Here is a 24,461-nt window from a genome sequence, read left to right on the forward strand (position 1 = left end):
AAGCTTTTAAAAGCCTGTGCTGTCTGCCTCAGCTCGGCAGCGAGCGTGTGCCTTGCCTTCAAGTTATCAAAATTCCCTTAGATGTTTCTCTTTATTGAAATCCTGCAGCTGAATTAAGGGGGTTCTGCTATAGTACTGTGTTGTTCGGGATTTTTCTGAAAGCTTTAGGTCTTCACTGCATGGATTTCATGTGCTGAAAAGAATTAAACTCTTGCCTGCCACAATGAATGTGGAGAGCAGGGGGGAATGATGTGGGTCACGGCAACAGGGCTGGTCTTGGAGCATTGCTGAATTAAAATCTGACTCTCTCAGCAGCATGGTGGGCTGCAATTTCCAAAATCTGATGGCATGTTCAGAGAGAATCATAAAATATCCTGAATTGGAAGGGACCCACAAGGATCATTGAGTCCAACTCCTGGCCCTGCACAGGACAACAACAGGAATCACACCATGTGCCTGAGAGTGTTGTCCAAACACTCCTTGAGCTCTGTCAGGCTGGTGCTGTGACCACTGCCCTGGGGAGCCTGTTCAGTGCCTGACCACCCTCTGGGTGAAGAAACTTTTTCTAATATCCAACCTAGGAAGTAATTTAAGAGCTGGGACGTGGGTGAAGGCCGGAGGGAACCATCCAGCCTTTTCTCCTGCAGAGGGGACACGCCCTGTGCCCAGACACTCCTGTGGGAGATGGCTTCAAACAGAAGAACAATCATCACTTGCTTTCCTTGCCTGAAGCTTCACAGCCCTCTCTAGAAGTCTTTCTCAGCCTTAGCAAATCCCTTCCTGCAGCAACGAGCCCCTTTTCCTGCCGGCTGCTTCGCAGAGGCAGCTTGGGGAAGTATTTCCCCAGAGAAGGCAGAGAGTGCACCCAGAGCCCAAATTTTGCTCCCAGGTCCCACCTTGGACCAACCTTGGCTCTTTGTTAGCAGAGACCTGGGCATCGTGGAGCAGTGGGACTGTGATGGGCTGGTGACTCAGAGCCATCCCTGTGCTGGGGCTCTGCTCCCTGTGGAGCAGAAGATGGACCAGTGTCAGGTACCTGTGCTGCTTCTCTCCCCAGCCTGGGCACAACTGGAGACACATCCCTAAATCCAGCCCTACAGAGGCAGTGAGTGTCCCCTCTCAGCCCCCAGGAAAAAACTGCTCTGGAGGGAGGGGGATAGAAAAGCAGTGGGCTTGGCTAGGGAAAATTGCTCTGCAATAATGGGAAAAAGAATGTTTTTTTGGGTCTAATCTCTGTGCCAGAGCTCAGGAAATGTGAATGGAATACCCAGGGCACCCTTCAGCATGTCATGTGTGCCTGAAGGCTGTGTTGTGCAACAGGGAGAAGGAGAAGGCCATCTTGCTGCTTGGTGTCCCAGTCTGGCTCTCCTCGTGGGATGCTGGTGCAGCATCTCCCTTCCCATGCCTGGAGTCGGGTGTCCTGCCCTGCCCCAGCTTCCCACGGCGTTAGAGCCAGGTTTGGTGCCACCTCCATTGCACTCAGCTCCCCCAGTCCCCAAGCCTGCATCCCCTGCCATTCGTGGGGGGGCACCTCACTTTTTTCCAGCCAAGAGATAAAAAATAAGAGGTGCCAGCACCCGGCAGGATGGGCAGTCCCCTGGACAGCTGCCTGCTGCCAACTCCGTCCCTGCTCTGCACACATCTGAACTTCCCTGGTGCCTTCTCATCTTTAATTAAGCACTTCCATCGGCTCAGCCTTCTCGCTGGATCTGAATTCCCCCCCCCCGTAGCCATGGCAACGCTTCCCCTGGGCAGGCTGCGCTGGAGCCGGTGACAAACCCCACGTGTGGCTGTTTGTTTGGGCCTGGAAATTTCCCTGCAATTTGGGGAAACTTGGGAAAAGAGAATCCCAGGATGAGCTGGCGAGCAGCAAAGGGAGCCAGGGTGGGAAACGTTTTTTGGGCTGAGCATCACTCCCATCCCTCCAAGGAGCTCTGTTCCAGCAGGGATGGCAGAGCCTTGATCTGGAGGTTCCTTGGTTTTTCCTCCAAAAGATGGATGCAGTCCAAGTTTTGTGTCCTTGGGTGGTGAGTGACAGCCCTGCTGTGGCCATGGCATGGTCCCTTGGTGGTGGTGACACAGGCACTGACTTGGCCCTGCTCCTCCCGCCAGGACCCCCAAATCATGAGGTGTGAAGCTGCCGTGAGGCAAAGGGACAGTGGCACAGGTGGGGTGACACAGGGAAGGGACATGGTGACAGGGGTGAGGCTGGGGGGCACAGGAGGGGATGCAGGGACTTGGGGAAGGGATGGAGTGACAGACAGGAGGAGGTGGCAGGGCAGGACTAGGTGACAGGAAAGGGGTAGATGACACAGGGCAGGGGTGGGTGACATGGGGCAGGGCAGGTGGCACAGAGCAGGGGGAGGTGACAAGGCAGGGACAAGTGGCAAGGCACAGGCTGCTGACCCCAGTGCCCAGTGCTGCCCCTGGTGTCCCAGTCCCAGTATCCTGTCATCCTGGTGTCCCAGTATCCTGGCATCCCAATGTCCCACTATCCCGTTATCCCACTATCCTGTTATCCCAGTGTCCTGTTGTCCTGGTGTCCCATTATCCCAGTGTCCTGGTATCCTTGTGTCCCGTTATCGTGGTATCCCACTATCCTGTTATCCCTGTATCCCATTATCCCAGTATCCTGGTGTCCTGCTATCCTAGTGTCCCATTATCCCTGTATCTCTGTATCCCTGTATCCTCTTATCCCTGTATCTCTGTATCCCCATTATCCCTGTATCCCTGTATCCCGCTATCCCTGTACCCCTGTATCCCGTTATCCCTATATCCTGCTATCCCCGCTATCCCTGTATCCTGCTATCCCTGTTATCCCGTTATCCCTGTATCCCACTGTTATCCCTATATCCCTGTTATCCCTATATCCCTGTATCCCACTGTTATCCCTATATCCCTATGTCCCGCTATCCCTGTATCCCTGTACCCCTCTATCCCTGTATTCCTGTATCCCTCTGTCCCTGTATCCCTATATCCCACTATCCCTGTATCACTATATCCCATTATCCCTGTATCCCACTATCCCCGTATCCCTGTACCCCTGTACCCCTGTACCCCTGTACCCCTGTACCCCTCTATCCCCGTTATCCCTATATCCCTGTATCCCACTGTTTTCCTTGTATCCCACTGTTTTCCCTGTATCCCACTGTTATCCCTCTATCCCTATATCCCTGTATCCCACTGTTATCCCTCTATCCCACTGTTATCCCTCTATCCCCGTATCCCACTGTTATCCCTCTATCCCACTGTTATCCCTGTATCCCACTGTTATCCCTCTATCCCACTGTTATCCCTCTATCCCACTGTTATCCCTCTATCCCACTGTTATCCCTCTATCCCGTATCCCGCTCTCCCGCTGCCCCCCGTGCCCGGCCGGTGTCCCGGGGCGGCGGCGCCCCCTGGCGGCGGCGGGCGGCGCGGCGGCGGCGGGTATAAAAGGCGGCGACGGGCGGCGACGGGATCGGGAGCGGCGGGATCGGGAGCGGGATCGGGAGCGGGATGGCCGGCCCGCAGCAGGCCCCGCACCTCCACCTGGCCGAGCTCACCGCCTCCCAGTTCCTCGACGTCTGGCGGCACTTCGACGCGGACGGTCAGTCCCGGGGCGCGGGGGGACACTTCGCCCCCCAAAAAACCGGCGGGGAGGGCACCGGGCTGAGCATCCCCGGGGGAGCGGGGCGGGAGAGGGGGGGGCGGTGGACAATCCCTGGACATCTCGGAGGAGAGGACAGAGTCTCCATCGCCGCAGCCCGGGGATAACGGAGAGCCCCCGGGATAGAGAGATCTCAGGATGGAGAGCCCCCGGAGCAATGGAGAGCCTCCGGGATAGAGAGACCTCAGGATGCAGAGTCTCCGGGGTGATGGAGAGCCCTTGGGGCTCAGCCCCGTCGGCTGAAGCTCCGGGATCGGGAAGGAGATCCCCAGGACCTCCCCGTCGGGAAAGGAGGGGAGCCCCAAAACCGGACCCCACCGGGAGCCCCCAGCCCATGGGACGCTGAGCCCGGAGTGCCCTGGGGCTCCTTGGCACGTCCCCCGAGTGCCCTGAGAGCTGGGGTTCGCTCAGGGCTGCTCTCACCTCTGGGTGCTGCTCTGGGGGTCCTGCCCTTTCCGGGGTGCCCCCTCCCTGCCCAGTGCCCACTCTCGGCCCCCTCTGTCCCCGCACCTCGACAGTGCCCCATCCTTGGCACCTGGAGAGAGAGGGGCAGCGGGGCCATCCCCTTGCCAGGGGCGACAGAGCGGGTGTCCCACTCCCTGAGCGGGCTGAGGAATGATCGCCCCGTGTCCGGAGTGCTCAGTCCCTCCCTGCCTGCTCCCCAGCCCCGCAAAACCTCTGCCCAGGGATGTTGTGCCAAACGACCGTGTGTACTACGGGGATGTCACCTTCCCATGGAATCACAGCTGGGCAGGACACCCCTGTTCCCACCACTGCCAGCCCCAGAAAGGGGGGGAAATGCAAAAAGCAGCATCATTTTATGAGAAAATAGTTTCTTTCAGCGCTGCAGTGCTGTGAAGGAGGCTCAGCCCGCTGGGAAGAGCAGCCCAGGGGAAAGCTCCTGCCCTTCGCTGGGTCTCCTGTTCCTGCAGAGAGGTTTGGGGACCAAAACCCTCCTGGGAACTGCGTCACGCAGCCTCCTCAGCTGTGCTGCTGGAGCTGGAGCTCAGCTTGCTCCGGCTGCACCGTCAGGGTCCCCCTTGCAGCCCCGCAGCACCGGGGACACGGGCATGAGCCCCTGTCACCACTGGAGCTGGCACTGGATCACCACCAAGGGGTTGGGAAGGTGGCACCCCACAGCTCCTGGTGTGGGTGTCCAGCTGCCTCCCTGCAGCGCATCCTGCTGCGCCCTTGGATGTGCTCTGTCATCTCCAAAACACAGCGGTGGGCACGGATCCAGCTTGGCCCGCGGCCCCCGGGCAGGGCAAGGCTACCGGGCTGCGGCTGTGCCCGGGAGAGGAGGGACTCGGGCGTCAGGGAAGAAGGTGGCCTTGACAAGGACGATGCTCAGCCGCACCAAGTGGGAGCTCCAACAGCCCCAGCAGCTTCCCTCTGCCGATGGAGGGACGTGGGGTTCATTCCCCTGTGGATGGGATTACTTCAGCCAAGCTCATCCCTGCACTTAAACCCCTCCAATGGGGCTTCCATCCCTTGAGCCACTTCCCCTCAAGGCTCTTCATGCCCCAGAGATGTCCCCTTGGATGTCTTTGATGTCCTCTCTTTGCCAGCCACAGCTGCCCCGAGGCTCCGAGGTGCAGCCGCATGGACCGGCCGTGACTCTCCGGAGGGGATTTTCCATGACACTCCACACCCTGCTGCTCTGCGGACATGGATCACACTTGTCCAAGCTGCTGCTTGGAGGAAGCCAAGCTGTTGGCCACGGCTTTTCTTGGCCCTTTTCTCTTTCCCAGCTCAAAACTTTTGCTGATTTTTTCCTTTTTTTCCAACTGAATTCGGAGGAGCTTGGGGTTCTCCTGAACCCGCAAAAGCAAAGCCCCTGGGAAGAGCAGTGGGATACCAAGCACCTCAGCGGCTCACAGCAGCACCCCAATATCACCCAAGCCCCTCATCCCCTCCTGGGAAGGATGCTGCTGATCCATCGGGTTGTGATCACCAAAGAGGAGGGTCCTCTGGGACTTTCCCAGGTGTTCCAAGCTGGGATGTGGATGGGTTATTCCCAGCCACTGTGTTGCAGCAGGGAGAAGATGCCACGGGGAGCCCGCAGGTGATGATGCCGAAGGCGGTGCGGAACAGGGCGCTGTGGTCCCAAGCCTCCAGAGGCTGAAATGTGGAGCAGTTTTGGGGGAAATGCCCACAAGGAAGAGCTCTGGCTATCCCTCAGCCAGGCACTTCAGAGGGAAGGGCAGCATCCCTCAGCTGTGCCCAGATGTTGGTGGGAGGGAGCGTTTCTGGCAGGGAGGTGGCACCTTGCCTGGCAGCACCATGGAGCCAGTGTCCTCTGCTGTCCCCAGCCGTGGTGTGACCCTGCTGCTTTGAGGCAGAGTGGCCACCCCCTAAAGCCACCAAGGGCCAGTGCCATGTGTGGCTGGGCCCCAGCTGAGCCATCCTGCCACCGAGCATCCCACAGGCAGGGCAGGGCTGTGGATATCCAGGTTCTGGAAGAACCACATCTCAGCACAGATAGCAGCAGCAAGGGGCACAGGGGACACGGGACAGGGACCTTTTGGAGCTCCCGAGTGGGAGAGATCAGCACTGCGCTGATCACCCCACAACCCCTTCGCTTCCTGCTGATCCTGCTGATCCTGCTGGGGCTGATCATGTGCCCGGGGGCATGGGGGAGATGCTGTGCCAGGTGCCTTGTGTCTGCTCCCCATTTGCCCTCACGGCCCCCACAGTGTGTTGAGAAGAGCCAGGCCTGGTTTGGGAAACGCTCGGACAGGATGGGGAGGTTGATTTAAACCACTTGGTTGAAGCATCAGATACAGAAAATGCAGCAGAGACCAAGATGGACAAAGTCACCAGTGCCCTGCAAGTGGGTGCAGGGGACAAGTCCAGGGCTATGTGTCACCTGGGCAAATTTGGGCATTGCCAGTTTATGTAACACTTAGCGTCAGCATTGGCTGGTGTTTCTTTGCTGCCACAGTCGCCCTGGAGCCGTGTTCTGGTGTGGAGGGAACAAGCACTGTGTCCCCTGGGAGCATCCATCTCTCTCCTCCTGCCCTCCAACATGGGGCAATTCTTATTGCATTTTTTTCCTTCCCCAGGAAATGGCTACATCGAAGGCAAAGAGCTGGAAAACTTCTTCCAGGAGCTGGAAAGTGCGAGGAAGGGGGCGGGCGTGGTAAGGGCGTCTCCTGGTTTTGCTCCCTCTTTCCTCGGTTCCCTCCTGCCCAAAGATTCAGACTCATGCCAGCCCCATCTCCTTTGGGAATGGCACTGATGAGCGGGACCAGGTCTCCTCTGGGAGGGAAGGGGGAGGAAATGCTCCCATCCCCTCTCTCCTTGCTGGCAGGACTTAAAGAAGGACAACTTGGCCGACAAGATGAAGGAGTTCATGCACAAGTATGACAAAAATTCAGACGGCAAAATTGAGATGGCAGAGGTGAGTGGTGCTGGACCTGACCAACCCCCGGGGTGCTCGTGTTCCCCCCCCGATGTTCGTGTTTCCCCCTGATGTTTGTGTTCCTTCCCTGATGCTCCTGTTCCCCGCAGCTGGCCCAGATCCTGCCCACGGAGGAGAATTTCCTGCTGTGTTTCCGCCAGCACGTGGGGTCCAGCTCGGAGTTCATGGAGGTGAGAGGGACAGGCTGTGCTGGGGCTCCTTGTGGGATTCCATCCTCAATGCCCAGCTCCACCATGGAAAAACAACTGGGAGCTGAAATTGCCCAAACCTCCCCCAGTCTCCCCCAAACTCCTGGCATTAACTCGGGACTGGGAGGCACTGCCAGTCTGGGGGGAGAGTGGGGTGTGGTGAGTTTTCCCAGTCCTCAGCACCTCTTGGGCACCCCTCAGGATGGTCAGGTGTCTCATCCCACCCTCTGGGCGAGGGGAGCTGTGAGGATTTGGGGCAGTTCTGTAAATTCCCCCTCATAGTTGGTCCACAGTACCCAAGGAATGTGCTCGTGTGTGTTATGGAAGCCAGCACTGCTCTGGGCCACCCCACATGCCCTTGCATGGGGTGAACCCAGGGAGGTGGGAGAGAAATTATGGATGGGGAACAAAATACGGCTGGGGGTGGAGAGGAATGTGCAGAGTCCTGGGGAGTGGGGAGGTTGTGCTTGGAAAATGAACCCCAGGTGAAGGCGATGGCTGAAATAAGAGCACGCTGTGGCATGGAGGGGGGGGTAAGCTGGCACTATTGTTTAATTGGGGGATGCAGTTAAATGTTATTAAATATTGAAGCCTGATCTTGCATACTGGCACAAGGACAATAGTGCTTGAACTCTTGGCATGGGGCTGGACAAAAGCACCCAGCCCCAAGGGAGAGCGTGTGGCACTGGTGAGGAGGTGGGAGCTGTGAGGTGACCCCTCTCCATTAGGGTGGTGGGGGGGATGCTCCCAGTGAGGGGTTATGGGGGACACACACACGTCAGGAGGGGAAGGGGGGCACAAGCTCACACTCCCACACTCAGGGTCACGGTGGTCCCTCCGCAGGCTTGGCGCAGGTACGACACCGACCGCAGCGGCTACATCGAGGCCAACGAGCTCAAGGTGGGCTGCGGGCACGGGGTGGGCTGAGCTGGGTCCTCGCCAGTGGGACATTCCCACTGGGAGAGTTGGGGACAGGGACAGCCAGCAAAGCCCTCTCCTCCCAGGGTTTCCTGTCGGACCTGCTGAAGAAGGCGAACCGGCCCTACGACGAGCCCAAGCTGCAGGAGTACACACAGACCATCGTAAGTGGGACCGTGGGACTGTTCCCCCCGCCAGGGTCTCGCCACCCCGTGGCAGGTGGGACACAGGGGAGGGGGAGACAGCGGGTGACTGTGTGCTGCTCCTGTCCCCACAGCTGCGGATGTTCGACATGAACGGCGACGGGAAGCTGGGCCTCTCCGAGATGTCCCGGTAAGGTCACGGGTGGTGAGAGGGAAGCAGTGGGGAGGCAAAGACACACCTGAAATGCCTGTGTCTAGGAAGAGTCTGCTCCAGCTTCCAAGGGAAAAAACCTGCTTTCCTATTTAATTTGCCTATTTTTTTTTTGAGCAAAAAGTCACTGTGGTTTAATAAGTGTGTTTTCCTGGCTGCTTCCTGCTCTTCCCTGCCCTTCTTGTTTTTCAGACTTTTGCCTGTGCAAGAAAACTTCCTGCTGAAATTTCAGGTAAAATGATAATAGTAATAATAATAATAATAACCCATTCCTGTTGCTTACACCTCCATCCCCTCCCTCACGGCCTGGTGTCCCTTGCCACTTCCCAGGGGATGAAGCTGTCCTCGGAGGAGTTCAATGCCATCTTTGCCTTCTACGACAAGGTAGGGAGACGGCTCCAGGGAGACACCCCCAAATAAATATAACTTGGGAAAAAATATCCCAAAATCCCGTGTTTTCGGATGGGTCAATGCCCCCTGCACCTATGTCCAAGGGGGAATAGCGGGGCTTGTGTCCTTCCTGCTGCTGATGTCCCTCCCTCATTATCCAGGATGGAAACGGTTTCATTGATGAGAATGAGCTGGATGCGCTTTTGAAAGACCTCTATGAGAAGAATAAGAAAGTAAGTAGGGGGGACAGAGCCTGGCTGCCACCCCCAGAGCCCCCCAGTTCCTCCTCCCCTCTCCCAGCAGCATCTTCCACCCCGCTGTGTCCATGTTCCCTGGGGACCAGGTGAGATGCTGGTCCTGACCCTGCATCCTCATGGGAAGCTGCACAGGAGCCAGGGTGGGGGGGGGTGTAATCCCAGCCTGAGGATGCTCCCCGGGGAGAAATGGGATGCCCACCCCCACTGCTGCCCCCATGCCTTGCAGGAGATGAACATCCAGCAGCTCACCAACTACAGGAAGAGCATCATGAACCTCTCCGACGGGGGCAAACTGTACCGCAAGGAACTGGAGATGGTGCTCTGCAGCGAGCCCCCCATGTAGGACCCCCCTGTACACACGCCCCGCGCTCCTCCTCCCCCAAAGCAAGCACAACAGGGGAGCCCCCATCACTGCAGTGCTTCCCCACCAGCTCTTGGGTTTGCTGTAGGTCGCTAAAATCCCATTTGGGGGGGGAAAACTCTTTTTTTTTTTTTTTACCCATCTGCCTGGTTTGTTTAATTATATGATTTTTTTTTTTTGGGGGAGGGTGAGGGTGTTGTTTTCGTTCCTTTGGTCTCTTCTTGTGTTTTTATCATTTACCAAAGAACAGTTTACTAATAAATTCAAGTACTGCTAGACTGGAGCCCCTGTTTCTCCATCCCATTGTGGGCTGGGGGGTGGCAGGGACAGGGGGGACCTCCCCTACGTCCCGATCCCAGTGGGGATGTGGCTTCTGGGTGGAGGAGGGAGATAGAGCTTTTGGGAAAGCCCCTGTGGAATGGAAGGGCATTGGGAAATCCCTGGGGAGCAGAGTGCAGGCAGGCTGTGGGCACTGATGTCCCAGCACAGCACACATCCCAGTACATCCCAGTACCTCCGAATACCTCCCAGTTACCCCTCCCAGACCCTCCCAAACCCTCTGGGCTCTCCCAAGGGTTGTTTTCCCCCCTTCCAGTTTTGGAAAACGGTGCCAGGGTGACGATGCTGGTGGAGTCTCAGTGCCACCTTTCCCAGCAGTGTGTGCAGGGGACATCCCAGTTCCCCCCCACCTTCCCAGTGCCCCGACACCAGGGTGGGTGCTGGGAATGTGCACGAGGTGCTGGTTTCAACACTGAGCCCCCCAAGGAGGGGAGTGCAGGGGGGAACTGGGCGGGGCAGCCCCTGTACTGTCCAGTACAGCCCAGTTCAGCCCTGTATAGCCCAGTATGGTGCAGGGCAGTTCCATATGGACGTGAACAGCCCAGTATGACCCTGTACAGCCCATTTTGGCCCAGTAAGACCCCACACAGCCCAGTATGGTGCAGTACAGAGCAACACAGTCCTGTATGGACCAATGCAGTCCTGTACAGCCCAGTGTGGTACGGTGCAGCCAAGTGCAGCCCCATACAGCCCAGTATGACCCCATACAGTCCTACACAGCCCTGTACAGCTCCCTATAGCCAAGCACAGATCAGTATGTCCCAATACAGCCCTACATGGCTCCTCATGGCCCAGTACAGCCTTGGGCAGCCCAGTATGGCGCAGTGCAGTCCTGTATGGCTCAGTAGAGCCCAGTGTGGCCCACTAGCACCCTGTACAGACCTGTAGGGCCTCGTATGATGCTGTACAGTCCTATATGGCAAAGCACAGCCCAGTACAGCCCTTTACAGCTCCATATTGCCCTGTACAACCCTGTACGTCTTGGTACAGCCCCGTACAGCCCAGTACGACCCAGTGCAGCCCTGTAGGGTCAAGTACAGCCCCATACAGCCTAGCATGGCCCAATACAGTCCTGAACAGCCCTGTACAGCTCCATATGGCCAAGTACAGCCCCACATGGCCCTGTAGAGTTCATTATGGTGTGTTACAGTCCTGTATAGCCCAGTGTGGCCCAACACTGCCCTGTGCAGACCTGTATGGCTCCATATGGTGCTGAACAGTTCTATACAGCTGTACAGCCTAGTGTGGTACAGTACTGTCCTGTATGTCCCAGCACGGCCGAGTACAGCCTGGCACACACAGGATGGCCCAGTACAACCTAGTATGGCTCACTGTGTCCCAGTCAAGTCCTCCATATCCCAACGAAGCCCAGCACATCCCCGCACATCCTAGCACAGCCCGCACAGCCCTGTACAGCCCCGCCCATCACAGCACAGCCCGTACATCCCCGCACAGCCCCGCACAGCCCGCCCATCGCAGCACAGCCCGCACAGCCCCGCACAGCCCCGCACAGCCCGCCCATCGCAGCCCCGAGCGGGCGGGGGCCGGTGCGGTTGCAATGAGCCGTCCCGGCCGCCAGGGGGCAGCGCCGGCGGTGCCCGGCGGTGGGCGGCGCATGCGCGGGGCGGGGCGCTCGGCCGGCGCTCGCAGTGTGAGGTGTGAGCCGCCCGCCGCCGTCCCGCCGTCACCGCCGCCATGGCGCTCCTGCACAGCCGCCGGCTCCTCGCCGCCCCGCGCCTCGCCGCCGCCGCCTCCCGCGCCAGGTGAGGGCTGAGGGGCGGCTCGGCCCCCGGAGCTGCCCGCCGGTGCCGTTGGCGAAGGGGTTTCCCCGCTGTGAGGCCGCGAGGAGGGGGTCCCTCCGCGCGGCCCGCGGGTGACGCCGCGCTGGGAGAAGGGGGTTGGCGGCGGGACGGACCGCGCGCGGATTGGCTGAGGAGGGGGCCTCTCGCGCTCCGATTGGCTGGGGAGGGGGGCTCTCACGCTCCGATTGGCTGGGGAGGGGGGCTCTCACGCTCTGATTGGCTGCGGCGCGGCCCGGCGCTCCCCGCCTGCCCTTGAGGCGCCGCCGTGGAGGGCGCGTGGGCACCGGCTACCGGGGAGCCCCCGGAACGGGGGGGAGGCTGTGCCCCGAATAACGGGACTGGGGCCGCCCTGTGCCCTGAGAAACGCGGCGGGGGGGACTCTGTGTCTTGAGCAGCGGCGTTGGGATGTTGCTCGTGCTGTGCACTGAAGCTGCAGGGCACGAGTGATGTGGTCGATGAGAGGCCGGACACGGGCCGGCCGTGTGCGCTCGCAGCCCAGAAACCGACTGTGTGTGTGTCCTGGGCTGGACCAAAGGCAGCGTGGGCAGCAGGGAAAGGGAGAGGATTCTGCCCCTCTGCTCTGCTGAGACCCCGCCTGCAGTGCTGTGTGCAGCTCTGGGACCCCAGCACAGGAGGGACACGGACCTGTTGGAGCGAGTCCAGGGGAGGCCACAAACATGATTAGAGGGCTGGAGCACCTTTCCTATGAGGGAAGGCTGAGAGAGTTGGGGTTGTTCAGCCTGGAGAAGGGAAGGCTTTGGACTGACCTAATTGTGGCCTTCCAGTGCCTAAAGGGGCTCCAAGAGAGCTGGAGAGGGACTTTTGACAAGGGCATGAGTGACAGGACAAGGGGGAAGGGCTAGATTGGATATTAGGAAGAAATTCTTCCCTCTGAGTGTGGTGAGACCCTGGCACAGGTTGGCCAGAGAAATTCTGGCTGCCCCACCCCTGAAAGTGTTCAAGGCCAGGTTGGATGGGGCTTGGAGCAACCTGGTCCAGTGGAAGGTGTCGTTGCCGGTGGCAGGGGGTTGGACGAGATTATCTTTAAGGTCTTTTCTGACCCAAAGCATTCCAGGATTCTGTGTGCTGTGAAATGGGGATATGGTGCAGCAGGTCTGCAGTGACCCCATGACCCATGGAATACAAACAGTGCTGGCTGTGCTAGAGCTGTGCCCTCAGGCTACAAACCCTGGTGTGAGGGCGTTTCTGTTCGGGCCAGTCCTGCACCGGCAGCTCTGGATGCCACTATCTCTGGTCAGCAGAGTTGGATGGAAGAATACAGGGTGCAGCTGGAGTCATGTGAAGAGCCCAGAACAGCTTCACTAGGTACAGCTGACCTGAGAGCACATGGCTGGGAACACCACTTGGACCAGGCATCCGAGAAGCAGAGTGTGCAGAGGGATCTGGGCAAGGCCTTGCTGCTCTCCAGAGCCCTTCAACTCTTGGCCCATACTGGCTGGGAAAGCTTTAAGAAAGTTTCCAGCCCATGTCAGAGCAGGAAAGCAGTGAGGTGTTTTAAATCCCCATTCCAGCAGATAAAGAGGGCTATTAGATATTGATTAATGCTTGTGAGACAAATGCTCCCTGTCCCTCTCCTTCTGAGGCAGCCTTCTGGCTCTCCTCAGAAGGGATGGAAGAGCAGCTATCTAGAGCTTGTGTTTTGTGCCCATGGACTGTGAAGGCCTGTGAAAGGTATTGGAGCCCCCTGGCATTAGCTTTGTTTTTCCCAAGCTTGTTATACAGCAAACTATAAATTACCAAGTTGAATTGAGGACACCCAAGAGACACAGACCATCCCTTTTATAAGCAAAGAGCCTTGTGCACAGCCCCCGTTATTCCTGTTCAGGAATAGAGAGTGCCTTGTTATGCAACAAGGAATGCCAAACAGTGATTAGCAGTTTCTGTTTCCTTATCTTCAGCAACATAACTGGTGGTGCTCAAGCTGTTACCATTACTGGGTGCTGAGTATGCTCCTTCTGAAATCAGGTCAGAAGAGAGGAAATGGTTAAAACGGCTCCCTTGGCACACAAATGCTAATTAAGGTGATAACTCAGTCTGCTGCTCTGATGTCACAAGACAGCTATTTAAATGCTTTTCTTGGTGGGAAGCTTCCCCAGCAGCTCACTGTGGCGAGAATGTTTAGGCTTGAAAGGCCTTGTAGTAGCCAGCAGCCTGTTGGCATTGTTGGTGTGTAAATATTTGCTTTAGTTGTGGTATCTGAACAGCCTGACAGCCTTTGGCCCCTCTGCTCTGCTCTAGCTTGCAGAACTGCTGTGGGGACTCTGGCAGAGGTTCTGAAATCCAGTATCTGATGTATCTGTATCCCAGGGAACCTGGGCTGGCCACTCCACAGTGGAAACCTTCACTGGGCTTGTAAACACTTGCTCTCCCAGCTTGGCTTGAGTCCTTACGCACCTCTTGGGTCTGTGCCATAAGTTCAACAGAAGTTTTTGAAAGGCATTGCTGTTTTGTGCAGTTCCTGTTGCATTTCCCCCCCTCTCTCTGTCCCACTGCACTTGCAGCTGTGCATTAAACTGGCTCAGAAGACCAGTCTGGCTGAAGAGAACAGAGACTACTTGGATACCGGCTTTGACGAGCATCTAAACTGTGACTCTGCCTTCTGTGTTGAAGTTCTGTAGCTTGAGAATGTGCTTGCTTTGGCTTCCATTGAGTATTCCCTCGGGTAGCTCAGCCCCAGCTTAAATTTACCTCTGGTTAGTTTTCTTCATTGAAATACCTCTAGGCTGGCAGAGATGTGCAGTTTATAGCTTTGACCTTTATTCAAGACCAATATTCTTCTAATTGCTCAAAATAAAATATAGGGCAGTGCAGGGACAACAACAGTACCATGGGGTAGCAGTGTATGAGGGTTTGTGGCCTCAGATCCCTAGTAGACCTCTTTTCCCAAACCCCTTTGGGAAGGCCTTGCCTCTGTGATCTCTTTAGTATCCTGATGTGTTGGGACAACTCAGCCTGGACTTTTTTCTCCTGTCTCCCGGCAAGCTCACCACCCTGGAAACAGCTTTGGCCTTCACCTGGAAACCTTCAGGCTGAGAACAAGAAAATCAGTCCTAAACCTACCCTTTGGGTGCCTTAAGCCGACAGGAAAACCGGCTCAGAACTAAAGTACTTAACTCTCTGGAGTGCTGTAGCTTAGGTAAATGCCCCCAGGATCAGCATTAATTGCAGTATGTTAGAACCCAATGACCTGCTTAAGTCTTTGCAAGATCGGGACCTAAATACCCCAAACTCTGTAAGCTGCTTGGGGAAAAGCCCAGCAGAAAGGAGGTGCCATCACCACTTCCAAAGCAGCAGCTCTTTAAAATACATGGCCAGGCTCCTGCAGCCCTCCATACCAAAATAATCCTAAAGCAGGTAAATTGCAGAGGGACAAACTCCTACGCAGTGTTTCTCTCTTCCCTTGCCCCTCCACTTGCCAGGAAGGCAGTGGGAGAGGTTTTTCCAAAGCAGCATTGCATGCTGCCTGAACCTGCAGCAGGTTTCTGCCCTGACTGCCCCCTTGATGAGTTCTGCTCGGGTTGATTCCCCAGGTCACTCCCTCCCCACTGGCTGCAGCCCCTGTCCCTCTCTGGAGGGTGTGTGTTGCTGGCATGATTGACTCATCCCCCTTTCCAAGCTGATCCTATACTTAAGAGGTAATTAAGACCGGTTAGTGGTCTAAAAATCGTTAAGGACATCTTCCATTTTTAAACTACCTGAGGTGGCTCTGCCTTCTACGTGTTTACTGCCCTTTTTTCCACAGACCCTATCGAGAGAAGAAACAGAGGCTTTTTATTTGGAAATACTGTGCTGATGGGAAGAGCAATTTATCTGAAGAAGGAAAAAGATGTTTAGGGCTCCATGAGATTCAATCTACATACACGAGACAGTGCAAAGTATGTTTATGTAGTGAGTAAAGTGGGTCTCAATGGACCTAAACTAGGGACAGAATAGAGAGGAAAGATGATTTTGTGAGTTCCCCTGATCATGTTAGAGCTTCCTCAACCTACCTGGCCCTGCTGCCCACAGACCTGTATCTGCCTACAGAGTCTGCACTGAGCAGGAGGTCTGGCTGTCCCTGAGCTGGCTCCAGGCTGCCTGCATTGCCTGGGGCAGAATCCAGCCCCAGGACAGCATTCCCAAGTTGGGAAAGGTTGTTATCTTCAGGTGAGGTGGCCTTTTGTGAGCTGCAGAGTTTAGTAAAGCTGATATGCCTCCCTGACTTTGTATTTCTCCTTCAGTAATCAGGAGTCCTGCCCCAGAGGAGATAAACCCAATCTACTCTTTGTTCCCCACTGAGCTCTGGGGCCTGGATAGGCACAGGTGTGGTGCCATGAGTCTGGATGCTCAGAGCTGGGTGGAGTTGCCTTTAGTAACCCAGCCTTCGGGAGGGGGCTGGGACAGCCACAGCCTCTGGCAGGCAGGTTAAAAACCACCACATCGCTGCTCCTGCACTGTCTGCAGGCCTGCAGAGCCTGGACGTGGGACTGGGCAGAGGCTGTGGCCAAAGGAAATAACAGGTTTCTTTTTATAGCCTGGTCTAGTCTGCCCTTGACATTAAGAGAGCCTCTCCATCTCAGGGTGTGCTGCCAAAAGGGCAGAGGCAGGTGGTTTGTTGTGCTGGGGGAGCAGGGCACAAAGCTCCTCCTGATACAGGGCACAAAGCTCCTCCTTGACAGGAGAAGGGACTCGTCACCCTGGGAAGAAAATGTCCTCTGCCATTTCCAGGAAAACAGTATTTGGCTACAAAAAATGAGGAAGAGTTTGTAGGGCAGGAAATAGAAATATCTCTATTAGGTCAGCCAATGTTGTGGGAAAAGTAGATTAGTTTTCACACATTAGAGCCCCTCCGGGAGTTTGGAAGAGGCTCCATATTCATGTTTTGTGCAATTGCCTGGCTCTGGCCAACGTTCCCTGGGGGGTACTAACCTATGCAATCCCACCTGTGGGCTCTGGGCACTTGTCCAGAGCACGAGAGTTCAAGGTTTCTGTTTCCTGGACTCTGTGGTGTCAGCAGGAAAAGCAAACAGGGCCATTTCGACACGCTAATGACTGGGAGGGAGTCAGGTATCTTCAGCCACCTTGAACTGACAACTGCTCTTTGTCCATTCTGCAACGTAAAATGCAGAGCCAGATCATGGAGCATAAAGGGGTTGGGTTGGTTTTTCCCCCCCTGGATAATTCTCTTAACACTACTTGCACCTTTTTCAGTGGTTTAAAGACAAGATTTCCTTGAAGGTTTCTCTCTACTCGTGTTGCTGTGCATCTCTGCCCAGTTCTCTAGGCTAATTCTTAGCTGCTGCTTTTTCCCTTTAGCTCATGGTGGGCCCACGTGGAGATGGGTCCCCCCGACCCCATCCTGGGGGTGACAGAAGCTTTCAAGCGCGACACCAACTCCAAGAAGATGAACCTGGGTGTGGGGGCGTACCGGGATGACAACGGGAAGCCCTATGTCCTGAACTGTGTCCGCAAGGTGAGCCGGGTGCTGGCCAGGGCCAGGTGTCAGGGAGGGGGAAGGCCGCTGAGCAAGGCTTGTCTGTCGGTCCTTAAAATAAACTTTGTCACTAACAGAGCAGGAAATGTTCCTGGATGGCTCCTTTAGCAGGACTAATGCTTTTGAGGCATGACAGAGCCGTTAGGTAGTAGGGGACAAAACAGGAAATACATGTCCTGTTCCCATTCATGTAACCCTTAACTAATTGCTGACTTGCACAACCCCTCCAATGCACCTGTCCTTTCAACTTGAAGGTGTTTCTTGAATAGGCTGATGTTCCCTGGGCCACCCAACATGGGAGGAAAGACCTGATATTGTCCCCTTAATGGATTAGTCTTAGAAATTCTGTTGAGCCGATGTTACCAATTTCTCCATAAGCCAGTCTAAAACTCCAGCCCAGGGAGCAGAGTGTGGACATTGCCCTGAGGGGATTATGGGGTCTTTCAGGGCTGTCAGGGTACAAATAGGCTGTTAAATATTTGGAAGCTGACACACACACTGATTGGCTGATCTCCTTGGAGCTGGGGGGTGTGTTGTCCGTGTGTCTCACCAGTGGGGGGTTTAAAGTCATCCTTTGCCCTCCCTCTCCCCGTGTACTGGGTCACAACCAGAAGGCCTTGTTGGTGTTGCAGGGACAGTTTCCTGGTGGTGTGTGACTGCTGCCAGGGTCTGTCCCACTCTCAGCATGATGAAGCCAGGCAAAAGGCTTGCTACCCTACCTGGGCCAGGCATGTCACCTGTATAGACATAATATCTGTCTTCCAGTAACACTCAAGACTCACCTTCCTGCATGACACTTCCTGCTTGGGCAGAGAAATGTATGTCCTTGTGCAGCACCACTGACTTTTAATGGGCTGGAAGTGGTGCTCTCCTCTGGTGTTGGGTGTCCTGGCTCTGCTGTACTGGCACTGGCACCCACTGAGGGCTCTGGTGGCTGCTGGGCACCACATCCCCTGGTACAAGCAGGGTTTCATCTGAGATGTTTACTGCTGCCCTTTGCTTGGATTGAGCCCTGAACAGAAACTCCTGTAAACCAACTTTTGCCCCTTTTGAGCAAGCAGAAAGTGCAGAGAAGTGACCTCAAGCTGCCCACTGTCCTCCCCACGGGGATGCCTTCCCTGCTGAATGTGTGTCCTCTCTTCCAGGCTGAGGCCATGATAGCATCCAAGAAGATGGACAAGGAGTACTTGCCCATTGGGGGACTGGCAGATTTCACCCGGGCATCCGCAGAGCTGGCCCTGGGTGAAAACAGCGAGGTCATAAAGAGCGGCCGGGTAAGGAGGGGCTGGGGCACGGCGGGTACTGATGGCTCTGAGCTGTGGGCTGGCTGGGCCCAAGGCTAACTGTGAGGCTGGGGTGCAACAGCCCTATCCAAGGAAGGGATTTAACCTTGCCAGGGTACCCAAATCCCTGCCCTGCAACTGGAGCTGCTGACCTCGCAGTCCCTCCATCCCTTGTCCCTGTTTTGGTGTGCTGATATAGGGACTGTACTTCCCCTGTATCGTAACGGGGCTGCTCACACTCAGGTATCTCTTTCTTCCCTTGCAGTACGTCACTGTGCAGGGCATTTCTGGGACCGGATCTCTGCGGATTGGAGCCAACTTTTTGGTGAGTCCTTGGCCAGTGGGGGAAGGAAAGGACGTATTTTGACCAGAGCTGAATCTCTAGGGTTTTCTAACTGCTTGAATCTATTCAACCAGTTTGAACACTCTGTCTTTTCTCTTGACCAGGACCGGTTCTTCAAGCCTAGCCGTCATGTGTACCTACCCAAGCCGTCCTGGGGCAATCACACCCCCATTTTCCGTGATGCTGGCATGCAACTTCAGTCTTACCGCTACTACGACCCCAAGACGTGCAGCCTTGACTTCTCTGGAGCCATAGATGACATTTCTGTGAGTTGCCTTCCATGCCTGGAAGCAGGGAGGTGATGTGGGAGATGGATGATGATCTTACTTTACCCTAAATATGATCCCACATGAAGCTGTGTCAGGGAAGGTTTAGGCTGGGTATTAGGGGCTGGGTATTAGGAAGAGGTTCTTCACCCAGAGGGTGGTTGGGGCACTGGAACAGGATCCCCAGGGAAGTAGTCATGGCACCAAGCCTGCCAGAGTTCAAGGAGCATTTGGACAACTTGTGCACAGGGTGTGATTCTTGGGGTTGTCCTGTGCAGGGCCAGGAATTGGACTCAGTGATCCTTGTGGTGGGTCCTTTCCAACTCAGAATATTCTATCCTACAATGCTTGAAGGCACTAAATCAAGTCTGGAACCCTTGCAGAGCTCATCTAAGCTGTCTAGGGCACGAGTCTCATCTCTGCTGCTGAGGAGAGTGCTCAGGTACCATTAATAATTCATTTTCTGTAATGTTTTCCTTAGAAAATTCCAGAGAAGAGCATCATCCTCTTGCATGCCTGTGCTCACAACCCCACCGGGGTGGATCCCCGGCAGGAGCAATGGAAGGAGCTGGCAGCAGTAGTGAAGGTGAGCAGTGTCCCAGGGGTACTGTACCATTCCTGGGGAAACCACAACTGGCCTTTCATGGGTGGCACCTGGTCTTCGCTTCGGTAAAGGTTACTCCCTTCCCTGAAGCCAGGATGGGTGTCATGTTCCTGACAGGAGCCAGACAAATGCACCCATCGGGCTTGTAGCTGACCATGAGACTTTCTGCTGGCACCTTCCCAGGAAGCTGGGACAGGGATACCCGAAAGGAGAGCAGGGTTGAAAGAGTGATCTGTGATCGCTGGAGTGGAGCTCTCAGTGTTGGTGTATTCAAAATGCTGCAAGATCTTTCATGTGCCCAGTGTCTCCTCACAAGCTTCAGCTGGAAACAGGCAGGGACAGGTTCTACCCTCTCCTCCTCCTCCCTGCTGCTCACTCAAGCTGTAGCCAGTGAAATTTGGCTTGGGGATGCCTTAGTAGTGTCCTGAGAACTGGTAGATATCAAAGTGGCCTCTGTGGCCCCCAGAAGGCTGTAGGTCTCCTGACTGAAGGGCACTGTGGCTGGGTTATCTGCCTGGAGGAACTGGAAGGGCAGGCACCTGCCTAGAGAGTTCCCAGGTGGTTTCCTGGAAACTGATAATACAGAAGACACTGAAATAGAATATTTTATTACTGCTGAATCCATTTGCGCCTCCTGTGCCAGACTGCACATCCCATAAATGCACTGGAGGGTTTTTAGCTGCTGTTTTGATGTGTGGTGGGCAGCTGCAGGTTTTGGGCTGCTTCCCCTGTGGCAAAGGAAGGGGAATGCCTCTCCTGGAGGAGAATGGTTGCAGGCGGGCAGGCCGCTGCCTGCGTGGCTCTTTTCACCCTGCTGCCCTGCTCCCTGGAGGGGTGCTCAGCTCCCATGACACCCTCTCCCCTCTTTCCTGGCAGAAACGAAACCTCCTCGTGTACTTTGACATGGCCTACCAGGGCTTTGCCAGCGGGGACATCAACCGGGATGCCTGGGCCGTGCGGCACTTCATCGAGCAGGGCATCAACATCGTCCTCGCACAGTCCTTCGCTAAGAACATGGGGCTCTACGGTGAGGGGGCCTGGAAGTGCTTTCATCCAGGCTGCTGGAGGCACCGTGGTGCCTCTGGGGTTTAGCAGCCAGTGTCTTCCTGCTGCCTGTGTTCATCCTGCTGTACTGGGTGGGGATAACCCACGGGAGACCCTTCTAGAGAACAGAGATCCACTAAAGCTGTGTGGCATTGGGTGTCACAGTATAAGAAGGATATAGAGCTTTCAGAGAGCATCCAAAGGACAAAGGGCAAAGGGTCTAGAGGGGAAGCCATACAAGGAGCAGCTGAGGGCACTTGGCTTGTTCAGCCTGGGGGAGACTGAGGGCAGAGCTCATCACAGGCTGCAGCTTCTCACAAGGGGCAGCACTGATCTGTGTTCTCTGTGACCAGTGACAGGACCCGAGGGAACGGCTGGAGCTGTGCCAGGAGAGGTTTAGATTGGATATTAGGAAAAAAGGTCTTTACCCAGAGGGTGGTTGGGCACTGGAATGGGCTCCCCAGGGAAATAGTGACAGCACCAAGCCTGACAGAGTTTGAGTGTTTGGGCGGTCCTCCCAGGTGTGATTCTCGGTGTTCTGTGCAGGGCCAGGAGCTGGACTCGATGATCCTTGTGGTGGGTCCCTTCCAACTCGGAGTATTCTATGATTCTCTTTCAGGAGAGCGTGCGGGCGCCTTCACAGTGGTCTGCAAAGATGCAGAGGAAGCCAAGAGGGTCGAGTCACAGCTGAAGATCCTCATCCGTCCCATGTACTCCAACCCACCCATGAACGGAGCCCGCATTGCCTCTACGATCCTGAACACCCCTGACCTACGGAAGGAGTGGTAAGAAGGAACCTGTACTGCTCAGAACAGTGAGGTGTGAGTCTCTTTGTGGCAGCCCTGTGCTGTGCTTATTGCCTGCTGCTGTCACAGGCAGCTCTTAGCTTCAGGAACAGTCAGAACCATGTGCCACCCCTTTTCACTGGAGAAATCCCTGCTCATGTCCTGGCATCAGCTGGTATTGGTCTAGCTTGATACAAACAAGTTTTCCTTGTGTTACCAAGGCAGAAAACACTGTAAAGGAGGGATAAAGCTCCCCTGGGATTAAGGGCTGCAGGAGCTGCCTATCCAAGAAGCACAAAAGTCTGACTGAAACGCTGTAGCCACGTAGTGTCTCTCACATGGGGGAAATGGAAGCATAAGCCCCCTGGGAATAAGACCAGGAATGTAACCCTCATGCCCTAAGCCTGCTTCCTGGCATCAGCCTGGGCTGTTCTCCCAGGTCCTCGGTGCTGGGTCCCTACCAGCAGCTGGCCTGGCAGAACAAAGGCTGGCAGTGTGCTGTGGCCTCGCTGGGGGCTGTGTTCTTTTGGCAGCCTGATGCTTGTGCCTGATCCAGAGCCCAGCAGAGATGTCTCCTAGCTGTGCTGCCTTGGAGCAGGGCCTGTCTGCCTGCTCTGGAAGCTGCTCCTGCACTCTTGGTTTATCTGTAGATGCTTTACCTGGGTTTGGGCAGGGCTGCCATGAGGCATCCTGCTGAGCTGTGGCTTTCAGACATGAGAAATGCCTACACTCTGGGAGTAGTGTCCCACGCTATGAAACAAATACATAGCAGTCAGCTTCAGGTATCAGGAGAAAGAAGCAGCTCCCCAGCTGGAGCTACATCTTCATGCTCCCTGGTCTTTGCTCGTCTGCATCCCCATATGAGGCCCCTCGAGGTGGAGAGGTCAATTCCCAGTAGCTGGGGTGGGAAGAGCAGTGTTGGGGTGTTCCAGCCCTGCTCTGAGCGGTTCCTTGGTTGGCTCCTCAGGCTGGTGGAGGTGAAGGGCATGGCTGACCGGATCATCAGCATGCGGAATCAGCTGGTGTCCAACCTCAAGAAGGAGGGATCCTCCCACAACTGGCAGCACATCACTGACCAGATCGGCATGTTCTGCTTCACAGGGCTGAAACCTGACCAGGTAAACGCAATTCCTGTGGTCTCAAAGTGTCCTTTGCGTCCTTATCAGTAAGTTTTTGACTGCAGGTGCCAAGCTGGGTAAATTTGCACTCTGCAGAGAGCAGAGGTTGGCCTGTGGTTAACTCTGCTCTTTCCCCCCAGGTGGATCGGCTGATGAAGGAGTTCTCCATCTACATGACAAAGGATGGACGCATCTCTGTGGCAGGAGTTTCATCAGGCAACGTAGGTTACCTGGCTCATGCCATCCATCAAGTCACAAAGTAAAGACAAAGGTGTGCCCTGGAGCTGGTGGCTTTCCCTTCCCCACCAGTCAAAGATGGGGAGGGAAAAGAAACAAGCAGAATACTTCCAGCCACAGCACTTGAAGCCGCCGCTGAATGTATCTTGTAGATGAGTTGTTTTAGAAGCCTAGTCAAATCCTCCCTGCGTTGTGGAGCAGGGACATCATTGCTGGCTCCTGCTCGTCACAGCTGCTCTTCCCTTCTGTCCATCCTTTCTCCATCAGCCCCAGCACCCTTCTGCGCTGGAGGAAGCAAAGGCTTAGCCATGCCATCCTACTGGCGTAGGCACCAAAGGCTTCCCCACACTCGTTTTCCCATGAGGAGGCTTTGGGAGGCTGTTGGCTGCTTGCCCGAGTGGCAGCGGGCAGGGAGCCGGGTGGGCTGAGTGGGAGGGCTGCTCTGGTGCACTGCTCTGACCTCCTCAGCCAGTCCCTGCTGCCAGCAGGCTCCATCCTCCTCCATCCTCCCAGCCTGGGGCTGGGCAGCACCAAAGCTGTCCTCTGACAACCAGCTCTGAGGACTTCTGACTACCAAACTCTGCTCCATCGATGGCTTCGCTCTTTCCATCTGGGACTCTCCTCTCAGGTGTAATTCACAGTGGCATCGGTGTGTGGGGCAGTGCCCTCCTCTAAACCTGCCTGGTTCTCCTGACTTCACTCTTGTACCCTGAGGTGAAACCATTTCTCATTCCCCCCCAGTAAGAACCACCTCTGGAAACTGCTCTCTGGTGCTCTCTGCCTCACCCCATTCCTGCCCTAAGCCCAGCAGTCCAGCCCTGTACCTCCAGTTGCCCTCCCTTCAGTCTTTGTGTGTGTCCCTAAGCCAAGAGGTTGGTCCTGCTGTGTGTCCCCCCTCATGTGGGGTGCCCCTCTCATCTGCTCTGTTCAACCACATTTCTGGTGACACCAGAAAACACAAAAGCTCCTGAGGGAAGTCTGAGAGCAGAACTGAGTGTCCTCGAGGTTCTGTGACTCACTGGACTCTGATTTTTAATCCAAATAAACTGGTGCATGGCTATGTTGAGCTGGGGACTTCATCCTGTCATTGTGCAGCTGGATCCTGTCCCTTCCATGCACCAAACATTCCCTTTTGGTGATGTGCCAGCACCTGGGGTCTTGTAGGTCCAGTGAAACCCTGATCTGAGAATCCCACATGGAGAGAGGGTAGTTCCCACCGGTGTGCTACAAGACCACAGGGATGTGTGAGCTGAGGTCCCAGGTGGGAGTTGGTGTCATGGAGCTGAAATTGAAGCCTGTGGGGTTGAACGTAGATGTTGCTGGGGAGAGGACAAGTTCCCAAAGACTTCCTGCCTTGGGACATGGGGCTAACCCCTGCCACTGGAGCACCACAGGGTTTCTCCTTGCAGCAGCCCAAGGTGCCTCCCGAGGCAGACCCGGGGGCATTACCTCTGCGTCTGCATGAGCTTTCTCCATCTGCTGGCACCTTTCCCCTCTGCAGCCATACCAGGGTATTTAGCAGAGCAGTCCTCATTTCTCATTCCTGCCCAGGGCAGCTGTGTGCCCCTTGGGAGCTGGCAAGGACCGGTCTAGTGCACCTCT

At 55.8% G+C, this 24,461-nt stretch overlaps 2 protein-coding genes across 2 annotated transcripts; both read left to right on the top strand.

Moving 5' to 3' along the window:
- The first annotated feature begins 3,451 nt into the window (after positions 1–3,451).
- On the top strand, positions 3,452–9,822 carry CALB2 (calbindin 2). Its single transcript, XM_017824320.1, has 11 exons — positions 3,452–3,592; positions 6,718–6,794; positions 6,966–7,055; positions 7,166–7,246; positions 8,108–8,164; positions 8,269–8,346; positions 8,460–8,515; positions 8,729–8,768; positions 8,867–8,920; positions 9,088–9,159; positions 9,410–9,822. The coding sequence occupies exons 1-11, from the start codon at positions 3,502–3,504 to the stop codon at positions 9,524–9,526; spliced, it is 813 nt and encodes a 270-aa protein (XP_017679809.1). The 5' UTR covers positions 3,452–3,501; the 3' UTR covers positions 9,527–9,822.
- Positions 9,823–11,578: 1,756 nt separating this feature from the next.
- GOT2 (glutamic-oxaloacetic transaminase 2) lies at positions 11,579–23,925 on the top strand. The gene is made up of 10 exons (XM_017824290.1): positions 11,579–11,646; positions 17,002–17,158; positions 18,325–18,453; positions 18,728–18,787; positions 18,910–19,071; positions 19,553–19,657; positions 20,552–20,702; positions 21,339–21,504; positions 22,472–22,622; positions 22,763–23,925. The coding sequence occupies exons 1-10, from the start codon at positions 11,579–11,581 to the stop codon at positions 22,883–22,885; spliced, it is 1,272 nt and encodes a 423-aa protein (XP_017679779.1). The 3' UTR covers positions 22,886–23,925.
- The last annotated feature ends 536 nt before the right edge of the window (positions 23,926–24,461 follow it).

The sequence above is a fragment of the Lepidothrix coronata genome, unplaced genomic scaffold (genome assembly GCF_001604755.1).
Source record: "Lepidothrix coronata isolate B3197 unplaced genomic scaffold, Lepidothrix_coronata-1.0 Scaffold110, whole genome shotgun sequence".
NCBI classification, from domain to species: Eukaryota; Metazoa; Chordata; class Aves; order Passeriformes; family Pipridae; genus Lepidothrix; species Lepidothrix coronata.